Below are 23,497 nucleotides of genomic sequence, written 5' to 3' on the forward strand. Positions count from 1 at the left end.
AGATAACAAAGAGGACCCTAAGAGAGACATACATGGATCTACATAGGAAGGGGAAAAAGACAAGATCTCTTGAGTAAATTGGGAGCATTGGGGTCACGGGAGAGGGTAGAAGGAGAGAGGGGAGGAAGGGAGTGGAGTGGAGAAAAATGCATAGCTCAATAAAAGTAAATAACAACAACAACAACAAAAGCCAGGTGCAGTGGTAATGCCTGTGGTCCCAGCATTGGGCAGGCTGAGACAAGGAGAGCCTCAGGCTCACTGGCCAGTCAGCCTTGCTGAATCCAAGAGCTCCAGATTCAGTGAGACATCATGCCTCAAAAGCTAAGGTGAGCAGTAGGGCAGTGGTAGAGCACACCTTTAATCCCATGGTGGAAGGAAAGAACTAACAAACCAAAGTTGTCCTCCTACCTCCACATGTGTTGTTTGGCATACACGTGTGTGCACACACACACACACGCACACACACACACCCCAAACTCCTTGGCTAGAATCAAGCACAGTAACCCAAGACAGCCCTTCCAGTTCTGGGGAGGGGAAGACAGAAGATCAGTTCACAGTTGTTCTCATCTACGTAGTGAGTTCCAGGCCAGCCTGGGCTACATGAAACCAGTGTCCTAAGAAATAAATTAATAATAGATGCAGAAAGAACAACCACAAACCACCACATATTTAGCTCAATAATTAAGTTCTCCAGAGGCTGCCCCACCAATGTGTCCTGGCTCTTGTTTGTCTTTATTTGTTTGTTTGTTTTTAACTTTTGTTATGTGTGTGGTCGCATTTGGGGGTTTTGCTTTGTTTTGTATTGTTTGAGACAGAGTCTCTGTGTGTAGCCCTGACTGGCCTGGAACTCGCTAAGTAGATCAAGGTGGCTTGAACACACTGAGATCTACCTGCCTCTGCTTTGATCTTTTGTCTCTGATCATAAGGCCTCTCAGTATTAGAACCACTAATGCTGGTTATTGAGTTTTTATTTCATCCCAAGAATTCCACCCTTGGGAAATACACTTGAACGTTTTGGAACATTTTGGGGTCCTAAATAGAACCCCAGCAGCACAGACACTGAGAGAAACAATTAATAAATGGGACCTCCTGAAACTGAAAAGCTTCTGTAAAGCAAAGGACACGGTCAACAAGACAAAACGACAGCCTACAGAATGGGAAAAGATCTTCACTAACCCCACATCAGACAGAGGTCTGATCTCCAAAATATACAAAGAACTCAAGAAATTGGACACCAAAAGATCACATAATCAAATAAAAAAATGGAGTACAGACCTAAACAGAGAACTCTCAACTCCCTATATATATATATATATATAGAGAGAGAGAGAGAGAGAGAGTTCCACCCTTTGTATCCCTCATTTCACTAAAGTCTCAGCATTTCCCCATTATTCAGGAGATGGAAAGGTGTTTGGCCCAGAGATGGCTTGTTCAGTTCTAAGTTCTGTCCAAACCGCGCAGTGGCTGGCAGTGAGCCATGTGTGAGCTCTTAGCGCCCCCTGAAGGTCAAGTGCGGAACAGAGACGATACCATGTCGTGGGAGAGTCCTGGAAGGTGGAGGGGCAGGATCTTGGATTAGATATGGGGTGGGGGGGGGGGTGGACACACAGAATTGATGGGAGGAATGGAAGGGATTCCAGAGGGTTATGATCAGCCCTGGAATATAAGCAGGCCCAAGAAATACTGAAAGTGGGCAGAAGGGGATGGCTCAGCAGTTAGGAGCACTGGCTTCTTTTAGAGGACCCGGGTTCAGTTCCTAGCACCCACATGACAGGCATGTCCATATCATGGCTTCAGATCCAGAGGATCTGATACCTTCTTCTAGCCTTCAAGGGTAACAATCAAACACATGATACACTGACATAGTTGCAAGCAAAACACCCACACTCATAAAATAAAAACTAATTTAAAAAATAAGAAAGAAAAAGAAACACTTAAAGCTTTCTGCCTGGAGTCTTTAGGTATGGAAAGAGGAGACACTGGAGGTGGAGGCAAGAGAATCAGGAGCTACAGGTTATCCTTGACTACACAGAATCCAAGGCCAGCCTGGGCAACGTGACGCCCTATCACACCCAAAAGGTGCGGGGTGGGCACATAAAATCCAGCACTACAGAAACTGAGAGAGCTAGACTCTCAACTCAAGGTCGACCTGGGCTACACAGAGGAGCCTTGTTTAAGGGGGCAAAAAAGATGCTTTCCAGATAGCTTAACAGGTTAGGTGTCTTGCTGCCAAACCAAGGGACCTCAGTTTAACCCACAAGGTAGAAGGAAAGCTCCAACTCCCTTAGTAATCATGACCTACACACACATACCCCCCAAAAAAGAAATTTTAAAAGTTAAAATGTACTTGGAAAAGGAAATAATAGACGTAGATGTCGAGGCACACGCTCTTTTTGTTTGTTTGCTTTATTTTGTTTTATTTTGTCTAATTTTTCAGAAATTTTATTTTGTCTAATTTTCTCATTCTCACTGTCCTGGAATTCACGACACTGACAGGCTGGCCTCGAACTCACAAAGATCTGCCTGGATTAAAGGCGTGCAACACTACACCCAGTCTGGCACACATCCTTAATCTCAGCATTTAGGAAGCAAAATCAGGTGGCTCTCTGAGTTCGAGGCCACCTGGGCTACATAGTGAGACTGACTCTGAAAGACAAACACCAGTTTATACCAACAACGGTAAGACGGGGTTAAGTTAGACGCTGAAAAAGTTGTAGTCAAAAAATAAGGAGCGTGGCAGGAAGTCTTGTCCGAAGTCAATCAAAAGATTAACATTTAAGTGAACCTCATTGGTTAACTCCCAGCGCCGCGCTCCGGAGGGGCGGGCTTCTGGAGTCAGAGGTGCTCGCGGGCATCAGCAAAACTGTGAGTTCTGCAGCCGAGGGCCGCGGAGTCGCATTCGTGACGTCTGGCGTCGCAGCCTGACGTCATCAACACTGGCCGCGGGCCTCCTGGGGGCTCTGGATCTCCGCTCTGCGGTTTGACCCGCGATGCTGCGATTGTTTCTGGCCGCTTCGCAGGCCTGGCATCGACCCTCTGGTTCCCGGGTAGGGCGCCCAGCTGAGGTCAGGGTCGGAGGTCAAAGGTTGTGAACTCTCAGAGAGCACTTCTAAATAAACGTCCCTCGTTTTCCAGGTCCTCACCTCGCTAGTGGAACACTCGGCACGGCCAGCCGAGAGCTCGGAGCCGGGGGATAGCGCGGGTGAGGCGGCCGGGATCACAGCTTGGCACAGAGTTGGGAGGATGCAGCGCAAGTGTTGATTTTTGTTCCTGACCCGTGTTCACTCATTCCCCGACCCCCAGGTCTTCTAAGTCCCGTGTTGCGCAAGTGCGAGCTCCGGGTCCCCGTGCACCGGCGCCCGGTGCAGGCCTGGGTCGAGTCGCTGCGTGGCTTCGAGCAGGAGCGGGTCGGCCTGGCGGAGCTGCACCCGGATGTGTTTGCCACGGCGCCCCGGTGAGTGCAGGCCGCTGTGGGAGGGCTTTGCCTCGGTTTCCCTGCCACAGGGCGGGAGGACAAAGGACGTACATAACCCAACAAACACCTTGGGCTCTTACATCCTGCCGTTCTCTGGTGCTGGGTCCCCCTTTTATCAGAACTCAGGAAGTGGGGTGATGACTAGGTAGATTAATCTAGCACACAGGAAGTTCTCTAGAAACGTTGACTAAGAGAGCAGCAAGTGCTCCAGCTGGGTACGAGGCCCCGGGCTCCCTTTCACTATTCTACACAGCTGTCATAGGAACCCACACCTCTAATCCCAGCACTGTGGAAATAGGAGCATAGAGAAATTAATAGTCAGGGCGAGTCCCGGGCCAGTCTGAGCTATGTCACACCATAATTAAAAATAAAAATGCTAAGTATCGTTGACATGAATTAACATTTTCAAAAATGGCTGAGAAGGAGGCCAGACTTAGCCGGGTGGTGGTGGCACACTCCTTTAATCCAGCATTCGGGAGGCAGAGGCAGGGGGCATCTCTGTGAATTCGAGGCCAGCCTGGTCAACAGATAGAGCTCCAGGCAGCCAGTACTGCAGAGGAACCGTGGCTCGAAAAAAGGCCGGACTGTTGGCATGTGCTTGTAATACCATCACGGGAAAGGCTGAAGAAGAATTTTTGCACCATCTAACTGTAGTTTGAAGCAGTGCTCACTCCTGGATATGTGAGCATCAGGCAAACACGTGATGTACATGTATTCTTATATATGCAGGCAGGAGACACATACATATATAAAGTAAATCTTAAGATCATAGGGAAGTATCTAGGTGAGATACTGTAGGAAGAGCTGCCTCCCCCTGCCACTGGCTTCTTTTGTTGTTGTTTTCCTGGGTCTCTGTGTATTCTCCTGGCTGTCCTGGAATTCACCAGGTAGATCAAGATAACCTTGAACCCAGAGACCCTCCTGCCTCTGACTCCCTAGTGCTAGGATTAAAGGTGTGTACTGTCAGGCCGGGCTGCAACTTCCTATCATCTCCATGATGAACTTGGGGCTTTTCGTTTTTTTCCACTTTTTTGGGGGGATGACAGACATGTGTGCCACAGTGCATGTGTGGCACTGAGGGGACAACTTACGGAAATGATTTTCTCTTTTCATCGTGTGTCTGGCTTCGCTGCAAGTGCTTCTATCCACTGAGCCGTGTCAGTTGCCCACAGATTGTTCTTCCCACAACACTGCCCACAGTGGATGCTAGTAGCATGTGACCGGTGAAGCACAGTTGGTGATGAATACTTAGTGACTTTACCAGGCTTACTATAAAGGGCTAGGGAGCCGGGTCAGTAGGCAAAGCACCTGCATGTGAGTCTGAGTTTAACCCTCAGAACCCACATAAAGGGAATATGTGTGTAATCCAGCACTCCTGCCCACATATGGAAGGGGGACAGGAGTGTGCCTAGAAGCTCCAAGGCCAGGTAGCCTGGCATTAACATCAGCAAACAAAAGGACCAATGCCTAGGATTGTCCTTTGACTATGCACGCACGCGCGCGCGCGCGCGCACACACACACACACACACACACACAGAGAGAGAGAGAGAGAGAGAGATCTATAATGCCAGTAAATCTCACCTGTATTTCAGAGTTCTGTATTATATGTTGCTTTTGTTTGTTTAAAAAATATTTGAGGGGGCTGGAGAGATGGCTCAGTGGTTAAGAGCATTGCCTGCTCTTCCAAAGGTCATGAGTTCAATTCCCGGCAACCACATGGTGGCTCACAACCATCTGTAATGAGGTCTGCTGCCCTCTTCTGGTCTGCAGACACACATAAGACAGAATATTGTATACATAATAAATAAATAAATAAATTTGAAAAAAAAATAAAAAATAAAAAATATTTGAGCCGGGTGGTGGTGGTGCATGCCTTTAATCCCAGCACTCAGGAGGCAGCGGCAGGTGGATCTCTGTAAGTCTGAATGCTAGCCTGTTCTGCAAAGGGAGTTTCAGGACAGCCAGGACTACAGAGAAACACTGTCTTGGAAAAAAAAATTGAGATTTTTATTTTATATATAGTGTTTTTCAGAATGTGTATGTGTACCACATGTGTGCAATGCCCTCAGAAGCCCAAAGAAGGAAGGAGTCAGGACTGGAGTTAAAATCAGTTGTAGGCTGTTTTGGGTCCTGGGAATTGGACCTGGGCCCTCTACAAGAGCAGCAAGTACTCTTAACCATTGAGCCATCTCTCCAGCCTCCCTCCCCTCACAAGGTTGGATACCTTGAGCTTGAGCCTGCTGGATCCAGCCAAGATCAGAGCATTTCAGTGAGAGAGCAGGTACAGAGGTTCTGATGTTCAGCTCCATTCTTTTTGTTTGTTTTTATAGCCTTGGCTGTCCTGGAACTAGCTCTGTACACCAGGCTGGCCTCAAACTCACAGAGATCTGCCTGCTTCTGCTTCCCGAGCGCTGGGATTCAAGGCGTGTGCCACCACCACCCTCCCTCAACTCTACTGTCTTTTTGGTTTTTCGAGACAGGGTTTCTCTGTAGCTTTGGAGCCTGTCCTGGAACTAGCTCTTGTAGACCAGGCTGGTCTCGAACTCACAGAAATCCTCCTGCCTCTGCCTCTCGAGTGCTGGGATTAAAGGCATGCGCCACCACCGCCCGGCGGGAGATGGAGTCTTACCGTCCTGCACAGCCAGGCCTTTAGCTTTCCATCTTGTTGCCTTAGCCTCTTGAGTACCAGGAGGTGGGGCGTGGCCACCAAGGCTGACTGACTCCATGATACATGGATGGGCTTGAGTTGGGGCGGTGCCAGCTGTGGTTATCACAGAGTGGAAGACAGAGTCCTGAACACCCAAAGGAAGAGCCAGGATTCCTCTACTGGGATGCAGGTGTGGGAGAGTCTCAATTGGGGTGTCCCTCTTAGGTCTCCCTTCCCTTTTTCCAGGCTGGATGTTCTGCACCAGGTTGCCATCTGGCAGAAGAACTTCAAGAGAATCGTGAGTGTCCTGAGTAGCTGGGCAGAGCCCACTGGGCTCAGGTGTGCGAGTGTGCTCTCTGGAAACAGCCCGGCTCAGGCCTTGTCTGTCTGTGCCATTCAGAGGAGGTCACTTCTCAGGTCATATCTAAGCACCCATCATTGTGGGTGTTACGTTAGCGGGTCTGCAACACAGCAGACCCCTGCCCCGAGGACTCAGGCTAGTGGGAGAGGTGAACAGAATCAGTAGTTAGACTGGGTACACATCACCTCTCTAGAGAGAGGTCCTCAGTGCTGTGTACTGGGTGATGGACCTAGAGCCTCAAAGGTTGGGTGGGCAGTTTCTCTGTTAATAAGCCACCACCCTCTCACTTGGGAATTTCTACTACTAAGCTAGGCCACCAGCCCCTCATTAGAGTTTCTAGACAGGTACTCTACTGCTGAGCCATGCTCCAGCCATAAAGGGACAGGCCGTGCAGCTGGAGTGAGGGTAATGGGGACTGCATGCCTGAATACTCCAGAAAGGACCACACAGATCCTGGTATTATCACTTTGTCAGTGAGAGGAAGGAGTTCTGTGCCGAGAACATTCAGAAGTCAAGGGAGTCAGCTTTGATGGCCCGAGCCTGTAATTGCATCACTGCTGCAGCTGAGGAGGAAAATTGACCATACAGAGCCTGGGCTGTATGGGGAGGCCTGGGTCTCAGCCCAGCAAGCTAGCACACAGAAACGTCAGGTGCTCTGTGAACAAAGTCCCTCAACTCTCCCGTTCCCTCCCTAAGACAGTCTTTGCTGCCATTTGTCTGAACCTCATCCCCACTCTTTGTACTCACAGAGCTATGCTAAGACTAAGACCAGGGCTGAGGTGAGTGGTGGTGGCCGCAAGCCCTGGCAACAGAAAGGCAGTGGCCGTGCCCGGCATGGCAGCATCCGTTCCCCCATATGGCGGGGAGGTGAGTGGGGCCCAGTTGGGAGGGAGTCCCAGATGACCCTTTCCATGCAGGTGCCCACAACTGCCATGACAAGGGGCACCTGAGTCCCCAGCTTCTTAGCCCACTGGGACAGGTGACACTGGACTCAGGCATCCTGAGCATGAGGCACAGAGGTCTGAGAGCCCTGCACCACTGTTGATGCAGTGCTGGGCGTGGAACCCAAGGTTGTGTGCACACTAGGCAGGCCCTCTCTGAGCTACAGTCCTCACCTCTTTAGATAACATGGTTGTGTGTTTTTTCTTTTGAGGCTGGGTCTTGCTGTGTATCCCAAGCTGGTCCTGGTATTGAACTCTTACTCTCCTTCAGTTTCTTGTACTAGAGTTGGATGACTATCTATCTTCATGCATATCCACAGGCCCTCTTCCCCACTCTCCAGTCTTTCTTGTCCTTCCCAGCTCCTCCAGCTCCTGTTTATTGCCCACTCCACCACTCTGTCTCAGGCATCAGGCTGATTTCTGACCTCCCACCCCAGCAGTGACCAGCACCTGTTCACATGCCACACTGTCCCTGCAGGAGGCGTAGCCCATGGTCCCCGGGGCCCTACAAGTTACTACTACATGTTGCCCATGAAAGTGAGGGCACTGGGCCTCAAGGTGGCCTTGACTGTCAAGCTGATGCAGGTATGGTATAGTACAGCTGGACGGGAAAACAGCTGGCGCCTGGCGGTCCTAGAACAGAGCCCAAAATTCTCTCTCTTTCCATAGGATGACCTTCACATCGTGGATTCTCTGGAACTGCCCACTGCAGACCCTCAGTACCTGACAGAGCTGGCCCAGTACCGCCACTGGGGGAGTTCCGTGCTCCTTGTAGACTTGTGAGGGCACAGGGCAGGGTGGGGAAATAGGGGCCACATCTCTTGTGTTCTGCCTTGCCAGACTTACCTTCTTAGTATCCATGTGTTCCAGGACACATGAAGAGATGCCCAAGAATGTTGTGGCAGCCACCTCCAGGCTCAAGAGCTTCAACTTGATCCCTGCAGTTGGTGAGTGATGGGCCTAACCCTCACCCCCACAAGCCCTCACCTGAGAACCTTGGAGCAAACTAGCACAGATTCCACTGTTATTCTTGGGCAGTTCAGACCCTGTACAGTCACACCATGACCGAGTGTCATACCTAAGAAATTACCATTTAGTTTTGGTGCTGAGGTGGAAGCCAGGGCCCAGGACCTCCTGTGCTAGGCACGTGCTCTGCCCAGTGCGACTCCTCCATCCTTCAGCTGCCCAACTGAAAGAAGCCCTGGGAGGTCATTATCTGCTAAAGTCTCTTCCACACATAGCCTGCAGGGGGCAAGCATGAGCACCTGGGTGAGAGCTGGTTTCCCCTGTCCTTTTCTTTTCCTCCTACATGGTGCCTGCTGATTCTGGTCTTCCAGTGATACAGTATGTTTATCCACTTCCCGGGTCCTCCTCATTGGAATGTGGCATGGGGGGGTCACAGTCAAATACTGGGCTGATGTAAAGGCAGGTAGTTCCTCAGTTCCTTTTTCAGTGGGATCTAAAGAGTAGCAGTATACCCTAGAGGAGGGCAGGGGCTCAGGCTTCAGATAAGAGGGACTTGGTCTAAACTAGAGGACAGCCACACCCTGACTGTGCACTCACATCCCAGGCCTGAATGTGTACAGCATGCTCAAACACCAGACTCTGGTCCTCACTCTGCCTTCCATCGCCTTCCTGGAGGACAAGCTACTCTGGCAGGATTCAAGATACACTCCGCTCTACCCCTTCCGCTTGCCCTACAATGACTTCCCCTGACCCTTCCCTGGGCACCTAGAGGCCCACCCCACTTGGGACCAGGTCAGCAGCACATCATCTGTTCTGCAAAGAAGCTCCTGGTGCCAGGAGCCAAGAGGAGTGCCTCCTGGGGATCTCTTGTCACATTAAAAGTAAACCCTATTGTTCACAAGACTTGGAAATGGAGTTGGTCACTGCGTGTGGGATTCTGTCAGCGCTTGGGCTGTTAATCCAGTGCTGGGCATCCTAGGTGCCTCTCCTCCAGGGCTCACATCCTGCTCTGATGGCACCCTTGGAGCTGCCAGTATATTACAATACAATGTCAGGAGGAACGTCTTCCTCCTGAGGCAGATGCTGGGAACATCCATGGGTGCCAAGCCAGCAGCCTGCATTCACCTCTAGGAGGGTCTGCCACCTGTGTGCCATGCGGGCTTCCTCTGACAGCTTTCCTCAGGCACAGAATCAGACAAACCAATGTCGTGTGTTCTTGTGATAAAACAAAAAACCTGTTTAAAGATACCATGCCGGTATTCTCAGTTTTGCTTTTTGTTGTTTTTGTTTGTCAAGACAGGGTTTCTCTGTGTAACCAGGGCTGTCTTACTCTCTAGATCAGGCTGGCCTTGAATTCACAGAGATCTTCCTGCCTCTGTCTTCCAAGTGCTGGGATTAAAGGCGTGTGCCACCACTCATATATTCTCAGTTTTTTGTTTTTGTTTTTTTAAAAATTGTGGACTGGAGAGATAGATGACTTGGCAGTGAAGAGCACTGGCTACTCTCCCAGAAGACCAGACTTGGAGTTCCAATATCCACATGGCAGCTCACAGCCGTCTTCAACTCCAGTTCCAGAGGAGCTGGCACAAGGCACAAACAGTACATAGACATGTAGACAGAGGACATAAAGTAAGTTAAGAAAAATTAAAAGGGCTTAAAAGAAAAAAAAATTTTCCCTGTGGTCTTGTGTCTAGATGGGCGCTCTAACCCTAAGTAACCCTCTGCCCCTCACTGAGTTTCCAGGCAGGGCTGTATCTCCCAAGTATAAAGACTCCAGGTACACATGACTATGCCTGATTTGTTTTGTTTTACTTATTTTTAGCAGAGAACATAGGTTTTTTTTTGTTGTTGTTGTTGTTTTTGAGACGGGGTTTTTGTTTAACAGACCTAGCTGTCCTGGAACTTGCTCTGTAGACCAGGCAGGCCTCAAACTCACAGAGATCTGCCTGTCTCTGCCTCCCAAGTGCTGGGATTAAAGCCTTGTGCCACCACCACCCGGCGAACATAGGTTTATAAAGGAAAAATGAGGACTGGAGAGGTGGCTCAGCTGTTAACAGCACTGGCTGTTCTTGCAGAGGACCCAGGTTCAATTCTCAGCACCCACATGGCAGCTCACAACTGTCTGTTAACTTGAGTTGCAAGGGGTCACACATCCTCACACAGACATGCAGGCAAAACACCAATGCACACAAATCATTTAAAAAGGAAATGAGAAGGAACTCCCAGAGAGTGGGCAGGGTCCCACAAAGAACGGTCAGCACTGTCTCTTGACTAGGACTGCTTTCTATTGGTGTCTGTACAGCCAGACAGCCCCAGTCACACTGTGAGACTGCCAGCCCTTTTCTGGCTGAAAGTAACCATGGGATGTGTTGATGTTACTAGAAAAACAGAAGCCTGTGTGGTATGCTGCTCTAGTGTAGCACTTTTGAGGGGCTGAGGGTGGAGAACTACAATTTTAAGGATAGCCTGGGCTACATAGTAAGGGCAGGCAAGCATGGTGGCACACACCTGTTAAGTGTCCAGCACTTGAGGCAGAAACGGGAGGGAAGGATGGAAAAGTCACCCTTGGCTACATAACTTGAAGGGCTACCACAGACCTTATTTCAAAAACACTTAATGCTGGGACGTGGTGGTACACGCCTTTAATCCCAGCACTCAGGACACAGACAGCCTGGTCTACAAAGCAAGTTCTAGGACAGCCAGGGCTTGTTAGACAGAGAAATCATGTCTCAAACAGCATCATGTGCCCCAATCCCACTGAACAAGCCACTGGCATAAGTTATAGGTATGCTGATGTTCGTCCAGTGTGTACTGGCCACCACTACAGTTAGAGGGTCTGAGCTGGAGTGTTCCAGCCAAGGGGACACATGCAGTTCCTGTGTTAGAACTTTAAGGAAGCAGTAAGACCTACCACCACCCACAGGGTTTCCAAAAGGCCAGAACCTCCTGGAGACCCTCCACAGCTGTGGGAGACAAAAGGCACCCTAGGAAAGCAGTGCCATTCCTAGAATGCACTTTCAAGTCATTAGGATGGAGCCAGGCAAGCTGCTGAATGCACTTGGGAAGCTGAGGCAGGAGTTCAAGGTCACCCTGGACTACGTAGTCTGAGTCTAGCAGGAGCTACACGAGACTTTGTCTTAAAAAACAAAGCACCAGAGCTGGGGAGCAGAAGCTGGGTGGCTCAGGCTCTGTGTTGGGGTGACTGGGAAAGCATGGCAGGCTGAGGGAACTGCAAGGTGCCCTAGCAGAACTTGACTAAGGCTGGAAGCTTCAGTGCATTCCTTAGTTTGTGTGAGACCATTGGCACCAGGGAGGAAGTCATGCCCTTCCTGCAGACTGAGGCACAGCACAGGGAAGGAAACTACAAAAGAATGTAATTGTAGAATGTGCTACTCCGAAGTACATTCCTGTCCCCACCTCGGCAAATGGCCCTCCTGGGATTTCAGACCAGGACCCAGGAATTGCCCTTGGCCCTACCCACAAACCTCAACAAATCCAGCGGGTCTAGCCTGGGAATAGATCTAAACCCAAGAGATGTTAGTGGACCACGCAGGCAAGGTCACATATATACCAGATTAGCCTCTAACTGTCCTCCCTACCCCGAGACAGGGTTTCTTTTAGCCTCGGCTATCCTGATACTCGCTCTTGTAGACCAGGCTGACTTTGAAGTCATAGAAATCTGCCTGTCTCTGCCTCCCCAGTGCTGGCATTAAAGGCATATGCCACCACTGCCCTGGATTTTTTTTTTTTGTTTTTCTTAAATGAGTGCTCTTGTCTGCATGTGCAGAAATCTGCCAAAAGAGGGCACCAGATCTCATATATGGTTGTGAGCCACTGTGTGGTTGCAGGGAATTGAACATAGGACCTCTGGAAGAGCAGCCAGTGCTCTTAACTGCTGCACTGTCTCTCCACACTCACACCTGTTTTTCCATTTTCATTACAGGGTTTCTCTGTGTAGCTCTGGATATTCTGGAACTTGCTCTATAGATCAGGCTGGTCTCAAACTCAGAGGTCTGTCTGCCTCTGCCTCCGTGCTGGGATTAATAGGTCTGGGCCACCACACTGACCCAAGGCTTTGTGATTGTTAAACAGTCACTCGACTGAGCTACAGCCCTAGAAAGATTATTGTTTTTAAATTATTGTATTAGATTAATTGTATTTCATATGTGAAGGCTTTGCCTGCATGTGTGCCACATGCATGCTTGCTGCTTGACACACTGGGAACTGAGCTTGGATCATCAACTGCTGAGCCATCTCTTCAGCCCTAAGATTTACTTGTGTGTGTGTGTGTGTGTGTGTGTGTTTGTGTGTGTTCCTGCCAGTGCCAGGGAGGTCAGACGAGAACATCAGATGGACCCTTACAGCTGGCATTACAGATGGTTGTAAGCTGCTGTCTGGGTGATGGGAATTGAACCAGGGTGCTCTGCAAGAGCACTTGCTCTTAACTGCTAAACCACCACTCCAGTCCCCAGTTGATGGGACTGGCCTTGAGCTCAAGGTGTAAAGAGGCTGATCTCAATCAGCTATCTTGCCCCTGAGTTACAGGCTGCTCTACGCTGTTGAACTTTTCTGTCACAGTAGAGTTGTGTGCAGTAGAGTTGTGTTCTGCTTGTCACCGCTCAGCTGAGCATCCCAGCAGGATTTTCCAATATTCTGCTCAGGGAACAATGGTGCCCTGCACACAGTAGGCATCACTTAAACAACTATACTCTTAGGGCTGCAGATGGTACCGGAGGGACCTGGAGGCTCATGCACATGAAGTAGGGGCCAAAAGACGCTTAGTGATACCCAGAGAAAGATCCACTCCGAGGGTTTTCCTACACCTCCCTGAGGTCACCCTGGCAAATCTGCCACGGTTGTTCCGGGGCGGAGACTGAATGCCCCCTCTCCAGCCCCCCCAAGATCAAAAGATCCCCGTGGAAATTCCTTAGGAATGCCCAGGCCGCGGGGCGTGGGTTGCGGAGTGTCCCGGGAACTGCGGCGGCGGGAGGAAGAGCACGCTCATCTAGACCTCTCCCTTCCGCATCTGCAGCACGACCTCCTGGCCTAGCGCGGGTCTCCACGGCAACTGTACCCGAGTCCCACAACAGGAAGCCTCCTCTGAGTTGGAAGAGTGAGGTTCAAGAGATCTCTCTTCGTCAGCCTTGGACTTCAGGGTCCGTCTCATTTCACTGAAGAAAACAAAAGTTAAAATAACCAAGCGTAATGAAGCACGAGGCAGGATCCGGAGTTCAAGGTCATTCTCAGCTACAGAGTGAGGCCAGCCTGGGCTATTTGACGCCCAGCCTCAAGAAAAGAGATGGTTTTGTGGGGGAGAGATGAGAGGGGAGGAGGGAGAGAGAGAAAGAGGAGAGGGAGAGAGAGAAAGAGAGAGAGATTGGAGAGAAAAGGAGGGGGAGAGGAAGGAGGGGGAGAGAAGACACAGTGGGGGGTTGGGGGTCAGGAATGAAGGGGAGACCAAGTCCTCTCTGAGAGGGGCCACCTCTCCCCTTCAGTTGCTATCAGTTTCTCATCCAGCCTGGGAAAGGGCGGCGCAGGGCTCTATGCCACAGGACCAGACTTCTTCCTTCCTTCTTGGGGAGCTGTCAAGACGCCTCAGAGGTCAAAGTAGAAAGGGGAAGCGAGGCCTCGGGGGGCGTGGGCGCCCGTGGGTGGGAGGAGGGACGCGAGGACTGCACTACGCCTCTCTGGCAGGACTCACTACGCCGGATCTGTCTGGTCCTGCTTGGACCGTTGCTCCGAAAATCTCTAGTGCCAACTAGGTGGGGCATGGCCCTAAGGAGAGGCGCGCCTCTGGGTAGAGGCGTCCCCAAATGATTCCAGGGAGCTCTTACCCTTGGCTAAGGATATCTGATGGGTTAAAGGGGCCTGTAGGAGCTGGAGGTTCGGGATTTGATTTCGTTTACCTGCCCAGCACCGAGCCTCAGTTTACCCCTCGAGGGGATAGTCGTCCACGGAACTACGCAATAGTTAACCAATTAACCTGGAGGCATGACTCCAGGAGGCCCGGAGCCTTCTCTCCTGACCTCACCTTCTGACACCCTCTCCCTCACACACCCTGCCCCCAACAATTGCTTCAGTTTGGAAATTCCTGGGCCACGAGAGCCAGCGATGCAGGACCACCCCTCTCGGCCAGGGCACTGTCTCCATCCGGAAATACCGAAGTCCTCGTTCAAGAGGGGAAGGCGCGAGGTTTCCGGGAAAGTGGCCCCGCCAGCACCGCCCCTCGGTCCCCCGTGGCCAGCGACTATAAAGGACCGGACGCGGTGCAGAGCCTCAGTCTGCACCCTGTGCTTGTGCCCCTGACGCTGCTACCTGCGCTCTGCCCTGGCCTTGCTATGGCTCCCACCCTGCTTCTGCTCCTGGCCCTGGTCGCCCTTGTGATTCCAGGTGAGTCCAAGGTGGGGTCGCTTTTAGGGATAAGTCTCTGGACTCCGGGTGGAATCTGCTCTCCCTGGCCAGCAGAACAGCAAACCGGTAGTGATTAGGTGGTTATTAACGGGAAGTGGGAGTGGAAGTGAAGGGTTGAAAACTAACAGCTTGGAGTTCGAATCCCGCGAATGGGTTACAGAACACAATTCTGTCTATCTGTCTGTCTCTCTCCCTCTCTTTCTCCTCTTCTCCCTCTCCTCCCCTCCCCTTCCCTTCTTTCCTGTTTTGAGAATGCCGCCAAGACACTTAGCCTAGGCTGGCCTTGAACTCTCAGTCTTCACGCCCCCGAGTTTCCCCCTCAGTCCTCCATAAACTTGTCTGTCCTTTTAGAACCTGGGATCCTGGTCTGTGCAATGGGAACTGTGGTCACCGCCCTTGTCATGGGGCAGTTAGAATGTGGCTGAAGTGGGGAACAAATAGTATGTGGAACCACCGATACCAAGCTGAGCCTTGAAGTCCTGTTGCTCCCCACAGATATTCTGTTCCTCATCCTCACCCATGGGGAAGTCCAGGCTGCTTCTGTGCTGGGGAATTCCAGGGTTTGTGTACTCAGGAGGCAGAGGCTGAGAAGTGAGGTGGCTCAGGACTCCCCACTGCTGCCCTCCCCTGCTGCTGCCTGGGGGCAGCACCTGCGTCCTCCAATGAGAGGAAGATTCAGAACTTGCTCTGCAGCTCACAGGAGGCTTCTGACCTGGACTTCCAGAATCCATTACTCCGAGCTGGATCTTTTTAGCCTCAGAGTTCTCCATGGAACCAGAATAATTCCAGAGGTGCCTGAGAAAATCTCCAACTGGAATACCGCCACCCCAGACTGTTAATCACAGCACTGGAATCTTTGGGGCAGAGAAGGAACATGAGCTCAGACACTTTCGTTTTAATTCTTCTCCCCCAGGCAGGGTTTCTCTGTGTAGCACTGGCTGTCCTGGAACTCCCTCCATAGACCAGACTGGCCTCAAACTCAGAGAGATCTTCCTGCCTCTGCCTCCCAAGTACTGGGATTAAAGGCATATACCACCACTTTTCAAAGAAAGAAAATCCAGTACTTGGTGTTGGGAGAGGGGAATTTCTGTAGCCAAGGCTACCCTTGAGCTCCATCTGTAGCCCAGGATGGTGTTCAACTCCTGATTTTCCTGCCTCTACTTCCTGAGTGCTGAATTACAGGTGTGTGCTGCTACACCCATATTATGGGTGCTGAGGATGGAACTGGGGCTTCAGGCATGCCAGAAAGGCACTCTACCCACTGCACCCAGCCCCTCAACACCCATAATTAGTTACCTTGTATACTCAAGCATGGCTTCATCAAGGGCAAAATCCTGCCTGACTCAAGGCTGCATACCCAGCACCTAGCTCTGAAGTTACATGGCCGAACCAGCCTATCATCTCTCCTTTTTGTTCCAGGGCCTGGTGGCGCTCAAGTATCCATCCACCCCATAGAAGCTTTCCTGCCGCGGGGTGCATCCATGCAGGTGAACTGCTCTTCCTCCTGCAGTGAGAACCTCAACCTGGGCTTGGAGACTCAGTGGCCCAAAAGAGAGGTAGAGAGTGGACATAGGTGGAAGCTGTTTGAACTGAGTGACATTGAAAAAGACAGCAAGCCCCTGTGCTTTGAGACCTGTGGCACCATCCAGTCCTCGGCCTCTGCCACCATCATCTTATACTGTGAGTGACAGGGCCAGGGGCGGGACATAGGGAGACCCAGTGGGGACATGGCAACTGGCACCAGCGGACAGCCTTGGAAAGTCCCACTGTCACTTAGAGACCTTTTTAAACTTCAAGGAGAATGTACCACAGGAATTTAGCACATTCCAAAATGCCACCATTTGATGTCTGGATTGTTCTGTTTTTTTAAACTTTATTGTTTTGTCTTTATTTTTAATAATTTTTTTAAAGCCAGGTGGTGGTAGCTGGTGGTGCATGCCTTTAATCCCAGCACTAGAGAAGCAGAGACAGGCTGATCTCTGTGAGTTCGAGGCCAGTTGGTCTACAAAACGAATTCCAGGACAGTCAGGTCTGTTACATAAAGAAATCCTGTCTCCAAAAAACAAAAAAAAAAACAATATTATTTTATGTCCATTGGTGTTTTCCCTGCATGTATATCTGTGTGAGAATGTCAAATTCCCTAGAACTGGAGTTATAGACAATTGTGAGTTGTCATGTGGGTGCTGGGAATTGAACCCGGGTCCCCTGGAAAAGCAGCCAGTGCTGTTAAACTCTGAGTACTCTCTCCAGCCCCTGACATCTTGCTCTTCATGTATGTGCCTCCCAGGCACCCAGATCATCATAGGTGTGTGCTTCCAAGCCTGGGGTGGATGGCAGGTTTTTTTTATGTATATAGTATTCTCAGTACTCTGCCTGAAGGCCAGAAGAGGGCACCAGATCTCATTACAGATGGTTGTGAGCCACCATGTGGTTGCTGGGAATTGAACTCAGGATCTTTGGAAGATCAGGTGGTGCTCTTAACCACTGAGCCATCGCTCCAGTCCCTGGATGTCAGTTCTTTACACAAGATCTATATGTGTCCTGTGACCTCCACAGTCTTGGAAATCGTTGATGCATGGATCCCTCCTACAGGGAACAAACGGGTCAGGCTCGAGGGTTGTTGTTCTGTCCCTTTGGGCTGAAGATGAAATCATCAGGGCTTGGCACACAGCCAGGTATTCACTTTGTCGCTCAGCTCTACCTCCAATCTGCAGTGCAGCTGTATTTGAAGGTCAGACATTCACAGAGATGGTGAGATTAAGTTTGGTTTAGACATACCACGGAAGAGTATGCAACTGTATAAAAGAATGCATAAGCACCTTCCTGCTGTAAGGAATGTTGTACCTCAGAAGGAAATGGGTGCTGAGGAGGAGTGCTGTGGCGGTTTCTGCGTTCAGGAGCAGTGGGGGCAGAATGGCGGAGGCCGTATTTATACATGGAACCCAATGTTCACACGCTAGGCTAGCACTAACCACCAACCCAGCTCCCAGCTTCTCTGGGTAGTCTAGGCTGGGGTTCTTTACCTAAACCGTGCCCCTACCCCCTAACTGGGGAATTCCAGGCAGAGGTTCTACCCAGCTGGCTCTGGAATTAGCACCAAGGAACTGGGTGACCATTGGGCGCTTGGCGTCTTGGTTTATTTGTTGACCCTCAGACTGCTCTGACATGAAAAAGCCTAAAGGCCATAATCCTAGCAGGACAGAAGCTTTTGGGAAATCTCAGCATGTGGTTTGGGGGATGGGGGCTTATGTGCCAGTGCTGCCCTGGAAGAAGGGAAGTCCCCAGGCATTCCTGGTGGTGGCCTTAGGAAGTTCCTCTGAAGAGCTTTTCCAGGGTACCCGGTCTTGGGAACCCAAGGTTGGGGCTGGAATTCTGTCTCTGCGACCTTTCTGTATCTGTTACTTTGGCTGTTCAACTGTGCCTTAATTTCTACCCTGTGACCACAATGAATTTGAGCCAGGTGTGGTGGTTGCACACCTTTAATCCCAGTACTTGGGAGGCAGAGTTCAAGGGCAGCCTGGTCTCTATTTAGTGATTTCCAGGTCAGCCAGGATGGGGGTGGGTGCACCAGGCGGAGGGAAGAGCCCAGAGCAAGGCTGGAGTGGGGGAGAGAAGACTGTGCATGGGTTAGGTGCTGTCAGGAGCTAGCACGCACTCCCACAAAGGGAGTGGAGCTGTCTGGTTAGTGGAAAGCTGGATTACCAGAAGCTGGGCAGCAGTTGGCATCCAGCCTCAGCCCGTCTGCACTTGCTACTTGTGATTGCAGCAGCCAGGATGGGAAGGGCAGACAAATATTTGAAGAATGGAACAACTAGGACTTGGTGAGAGACTGAAGCTCAGAGTCAGGAAGTAATGTACCATGCCCTCCCCTCGCCTGGGTTGTAAGTCAGGGAAGCAGGCTCCGCGGATGTTTGGGTTCTTAGGACCCACATTCTTTTCTTCTTTTTCTTTTTTTAATTATTTATTTCTATTTTATATACTGGGCCTTACAGATTGTATGTGGGAATCAGATCACCTGGAACAGGAGTTACAGAGAGCTGTGAGCTGCCATGTGGGTGCTGGGAATTGAACCCAGGTCCTCTGGAAGAGCAGCCAGTGCTCTTAACCACTGAGCCATCTCTGCAGCCCAAGGAACTCAAATTCTACAAGTTGTATTTTTTTTTTTAATTTTTATTTTGAATGGGAAGGGATGGCACAGTATGTGTGTGGATGTCAGAGGTCAGCTTTTACAAAAAGGTTCATTTTTATTTTATGTGTATGGATGTTTTTCCCTTAGGGAAGTCTGTGCACCAAGAGAGTGTCTGGTGCCTGAGGAGGCCAGAAGATGTCGCTAGATTCCCTGGGCTTGTGAGCCACCATATACATGCTGGGTTCTCTGCAAGGCCTGCCTGTGCTCTTAACCACTGAGCCACCTCTCCAGCCCTCAGAGTCAGCTTTTGGGAATCTATTTTCTCTTCCATCATATGGATCCCTCAGACTGAATTAAGATCGTCATGCCTGGGTGGAAAAAAAACCCGTTACCTTCTGAATAATTTCTTGGGCCGTTCCTCTTTGAGATAGTATATGACATAGCCCAGGCTAGGCTCCGGCTTTATAGGTAGCTTGGATGACCTAAACTTTTTATTTGTCGTATTTCTTGTTTGTTTGTTTTTTGTTTCATTTGTTTGTTTGAGACAGGGTTTCTCTTTGTTACTGCTCTGGCTGTCCTGGAACTCAATTTGTAGACCAGGCTGGCCTCAAACTCACAAAGATCCACCTGCCTCTGTCTCCCGAGTGCTGGGATTAAAGGCGTGTTATTCTTATCGTGTGTATGAAGTGTGAGTGCAGACCTGTATGCCATGTGCACATGTGGAGGTCAGAGGACATCTCTGTGTAGTTGATTCTGTTCACCTATACATGGGACCCAGGGGTTGAACTTGGGTACTCAGGTTTGTGTGGCAATCAGTTTTATCCTCTGAGCCATCTCCCTGGCCCATTTTAATTTAATTTAATCTTATTTTATTTGTGGGACTGGGAATGGAACCCAGGGCCTCCTGCCTGGTAGGCAGGGCCTCCTGCCTGGTAGGCAAGCCCTCTAAGACTGAGCCACTGCCCCCCCCGCCAAGAGTCTGATCAACCTCTAGCACACCCAGGTGCTTAGATTTCTATTTATTTGCCCAATGTTCTGATGCTAGAAACTGGAATTTATCTCAGATATTGCTGGGATGGTTATGGTCCCTGTGCAAACACTCCTGGCCTCCTCCCTAGCTTTCCCCAAAGCTCTCTGCATTCCTGGCTGCTTAGATGGTAGGGTGTGTTTTGGGGAGACTGAGGTCATCAGACAGTTGATCCCTAACCCCCTGTCTCCCTGCAGCATTCCCAGAGCGTGTTGTGCTGGACCCTCTGCCCACCTGGCAGCAGGTGGGCAAGAACCTCACCCTGCGCTGCCTGGTGGATGGTGGGACACCACGGAGCCAACTCTCAGTCATGCTGCTCCGAGGGGATGAGGTGCTGTACCGGCAGCCAGTGGATGTGGACCCCAAGGACCCCAAAGAGGTCACAACCACGGTGCTGGTGAGCAGAGATGACCACGAAGCCAATTTCTCATGTCGCACAGAACTGGACCTCAGGCCACAAGGGCTAGCGCTGTTCCCGAATATCTCCATGACCAGGCAGCTCCGGACTTTCGGTGAGGCTCTGGGAACCAGGGTATTCCTACATAGGGTGCAGGTGGGACCCTGCAGTGGGGGTGAGGTGCTGAGAAAATGGTGATCTTGTTAGTGGAAGTTTTGGGACTGGTGAGATGGCTCACTGGGTCAAGGGTTTGCATCCAAGCTAGATGACGTGAGTTCGGTTCCCAGCTAAGGAGAAGACTGACTCCTGAAAGCTGCCATCTGACCTCCTCAAGTGAGACGTGTCCGTGTATACACAGTAAATACATTAAGTAAATAGAAAGAAAAGGGGGACTGGAGAGATGGCTCAGCAGTTAAGAACACTGCTCTTCCAGAGGACCCAGGTTCTATTCTCAGCCCCCACATGGCAGCTCACAACTGTCTGTAAACTCAGGTTCCAAGCGATCTGACACCTTCACACCAATGAAGGAAGAAGGAAGGAAGGAGGGAGGGAGGGAGGGAAGGAGGGAAGGAAGAAAGGAAGGAAGGAAGAAGAAAAATGGGTTTGTGAGTGGCCATTGCTCTTCCTTATGCCTGTGTTCTCTCCTAAGATCTTCCTGTGAACATCCTGAAGCTCGACACCCGTGACCTCCTGGAGGTGGGCACCAAACAGGAAGTCCGCTGCTCCCTGGAAGGCCTGTTTCCAGCCTCTGAAGCCCAGATATCTCTGGAGCTGGGAGGCCATACACTGACCTCCAAGAGCAGAAACCACGGAGACTTGGTGTTGGCCTCGGCCTTGGTGGAGGCGACTGCAGAGCTGGAGGGAACTCAGCAGCTGCACTGCGTTTTGGAGCTGGCAGACCAGACCCTGAGGGCGGAGAGGACCTTGAGCATCTACAGTAAGAAGGGGTGGGCTTAGTCCAGATATAGCTAGAGACGATACCAAGGAGGTGTACCAAAGGGTAGGGCCCAAAGCAGAGGAGGGACCGAGGGGTGGAACTTCTGGGGCCGTTGCCTAGCATAGGTTAGCTCATGTGGGAGTCAGGACTGGGACCAGGGGCACGACTAATGCAGGTGAAAGCATTTTCAAGAGAAAGATCTGAGGCAGGGAGTAGTGACACACACCTTTAATCCCAGCACAGCGGTAGCAGAGGTAGGTGGGATTGTTATGAGTTCGAGGCCAGCCAGGGCTACACAGTAAGACCCCCGTCTCAAAAAACAAACAACAACAAAAAATATGCTAGGCCTTTCAAAAGGAGGAACCCAGTCCACGAATGTCCTATGCTGGAGGTTGGGGCTGACACTAGAGGGGGCTGCTGAGCCGTCAAGGGCTGGGTTTGCATTGGGTGGGCTCACGGTGTGTCCTTCCCACAGGCTTTCCAGCTCCTGACTTGACCCTGAGCCAGCCAAACGTCTCAGAAGGGAGCCAAGTGACTGTGAGTTGTGAAGCCAGCGGTGGCGCGCAGGTGGTGAACCTGACTAGTGCTCCGCCCGGGTCCCCGTCTCCGAAGGTCCAGTTCACGCTGACGGCCAGAGCTGAGGATGACAAGCGAGTCTTCTCTTGCTCTGCTGCCCTGAACGTGGCTGGGCAGGTGCTGTTTAAAACCCAGACCCTGGCGCTACAAGTGCTGTGTGAGTGGGGCTGCCCGGTGGTAACTGTGGTCCCCTAGTGCCCCAGGTGCCCTCTGAGCCCTTCCCAGCCTGTGTCCTCACACGATCATTTCTCCAGATGGTCCCTACCTGGACGAGAGTGACTGCCTGGGGAACTGGACCTGGGAAGAGGGGACTCAGCAGACTCTGAAATGCGAGGCCAGGGGGAACCCACCCCCCCACACACTGAACTGCAACCGGAAAGGAGATGGAGCCCCGCTGCCCATCGGGGTGGTGACATCTGTCAATCGGGCGATGAATGGCACCTATGTGTGCCGTGCTGAAAGCTCCCGTGGAAATGTCACCAGGGACGTGTTTCTGAGAGTGGTCTGTGAGTGTCCGGGGTATAGGGCTGGGTGAGTGGTGGGCAGGGTGCCAGATGCTTAATCCTTATCATCCCCTTCTGTTGTTACTACACAGACTACGACTTTGCCTGGATCATCATTTTGGTGACAATGCTGGTCATTGTGGTCCTTATAATCACCGCAGCCATGTACTTCTATAACCGCCAGAGAAAGATCAGGATATACAAGCTACAGAGGGCACAGGAAGAGGCCATGAAACTCAAGGCACAAGCCCCGCCTCACTGAGCCACCAGGACACCAACACCTCCCTGGCCCCCCTGTGCGGGTAGCAGCTGGTGCTGCTTTTGAACAGAAAGGTAGACACATAGTGTTTACCCACCTCCTCTGGTTGTGACAAGACAAGATGGTGGCCTGGATGTGCACCAATCAGACCTCCTTGGCCTCACACTTGAAGAGGAGGGAGCAACATCAAGGGCGTGGATCTGTGACCTGGACACACCCACAGCCTTGCAGGCCTTCAGTAAGGAAATGCTGACCTCATCTCTACTGCCTACGCTGAGGGCCCTGCCTAAGGAAGAGTGATCTCCAGTAGACACAAGCAGGAGTTGAAACACAAGACCATACTTCCTCTGACACAGGATGTATTTATTAGTTCAGTTTTACCTGCTATTTATTGAGTACCCTACACACACACTAGAGCAGTGAGCAGGTGATCACATAGGTTCTTGTCTGGATCCTATTGCAGGGGCTGTGCACACAATAGCCTGGAGAAAGACTCACATGGGACTAGGGCTCCTCTGTTGGTCAGGATGCTTTTCCCAAAGGACCTGTCACAAAAATATTAAGTGGACTAGCAGGGGTTCCCTGCTCATAGGCCCACCCACATACATTCCTGTCTTTGCTCCCCATGTCAGCCCCCATACCTAAATATGGATGCCTACCCTTGGCAGCTGAACAATGGAGTCTCATGCTCATGAAACTGGTCAATCCCTGCATGCCCCACCTGGCTCCATCTCAAAGGGAAAGTCTGGAAGAAAATGCTGCAACCACTTAGGAGCATCCTGCAAGCTGGGGCGGGGCAGTACGCATCCCTCCCCTCTCCGAAGCCTTTCCTTTGCAGCGATGAAGTTTTATGTTGGTCTCAGCCAC

General features: G+C 51.0%; 2 protein-coding genes across 2 annotated transcripts; both read left to right on the forward strand.

Moving 5' to 3' along the window:
- Window positions 1–2,865: 2,865 nt before the first annotated feature.
- Mrpl4 (mitochondrial ribosomal protein L4) lies at window positions 2,866–9,294 on the forward strand. Its single transcript, XM_038322434.2, has 9 exons — window positions 2,866–3,047; window positions 3,136–3,202; window positions 3,304–3,454; window positions 6,370–6,421; window positions 7,234–7,351; window positions 7,904–8,010; window positions 8,095–8,204; window positions 8,296–8,372; window positions 8,996–9,294. Exons 1-9 carry the CDS (start codon window positions 2,991–2,993, stop codon window positions 9,139–9,141), a joined length of 885 nt encoding a protein of 294 aa, XP_038178362.1. The 5' UTR covers window positions 2,866–2,990; the 3' UTR covers window positions 9,142–9,294.
- Window positions 9,295–14,656: 5,362 nt separating this feature from the next.
- On the forward strand, window positions 14,657–23,310 carry Icam1 (intercellular adhesion molecule 1). Its single transcript, XM_038324060.1, has 7 exons — window positions 14,657–14,781; window positions 16,222–16,482; window positions 20,156–20,470; window positions 21,005–21,292; window positions 21,768–22,025; window positions 22,123–22,374; window positions 22,464–23,310. The coding sequence occupies exons 1-7, from the start codon at window positions 14,730–14,732 to the stop codon at window positions 22,631–22,633; spliced, it is 1,596 nt and encodes a 531-aa protein (XP_038179988.1). The 5' UTR covers window positions 14,657–14,729; the 3' UTR covers window positions 22,634–23,310.
- Window positions 23,311–23,497: the final 187 nt, after the last annotated feature.

This window comes from Arvicola amphibius, chromosome 3 (assembly GCF_903992535.2).
Source record: "Arvicola amphibius chromosome 3, mArvAmp1.2, whole genome shotgun sequence".
In the NCBI taxonomy this organism is placed as follows: Eukaryota; Metazoa; Chordata; class Mammalia; order Rodentia; family Cricetidae; genus Arvicola; species Arvicola amphibius.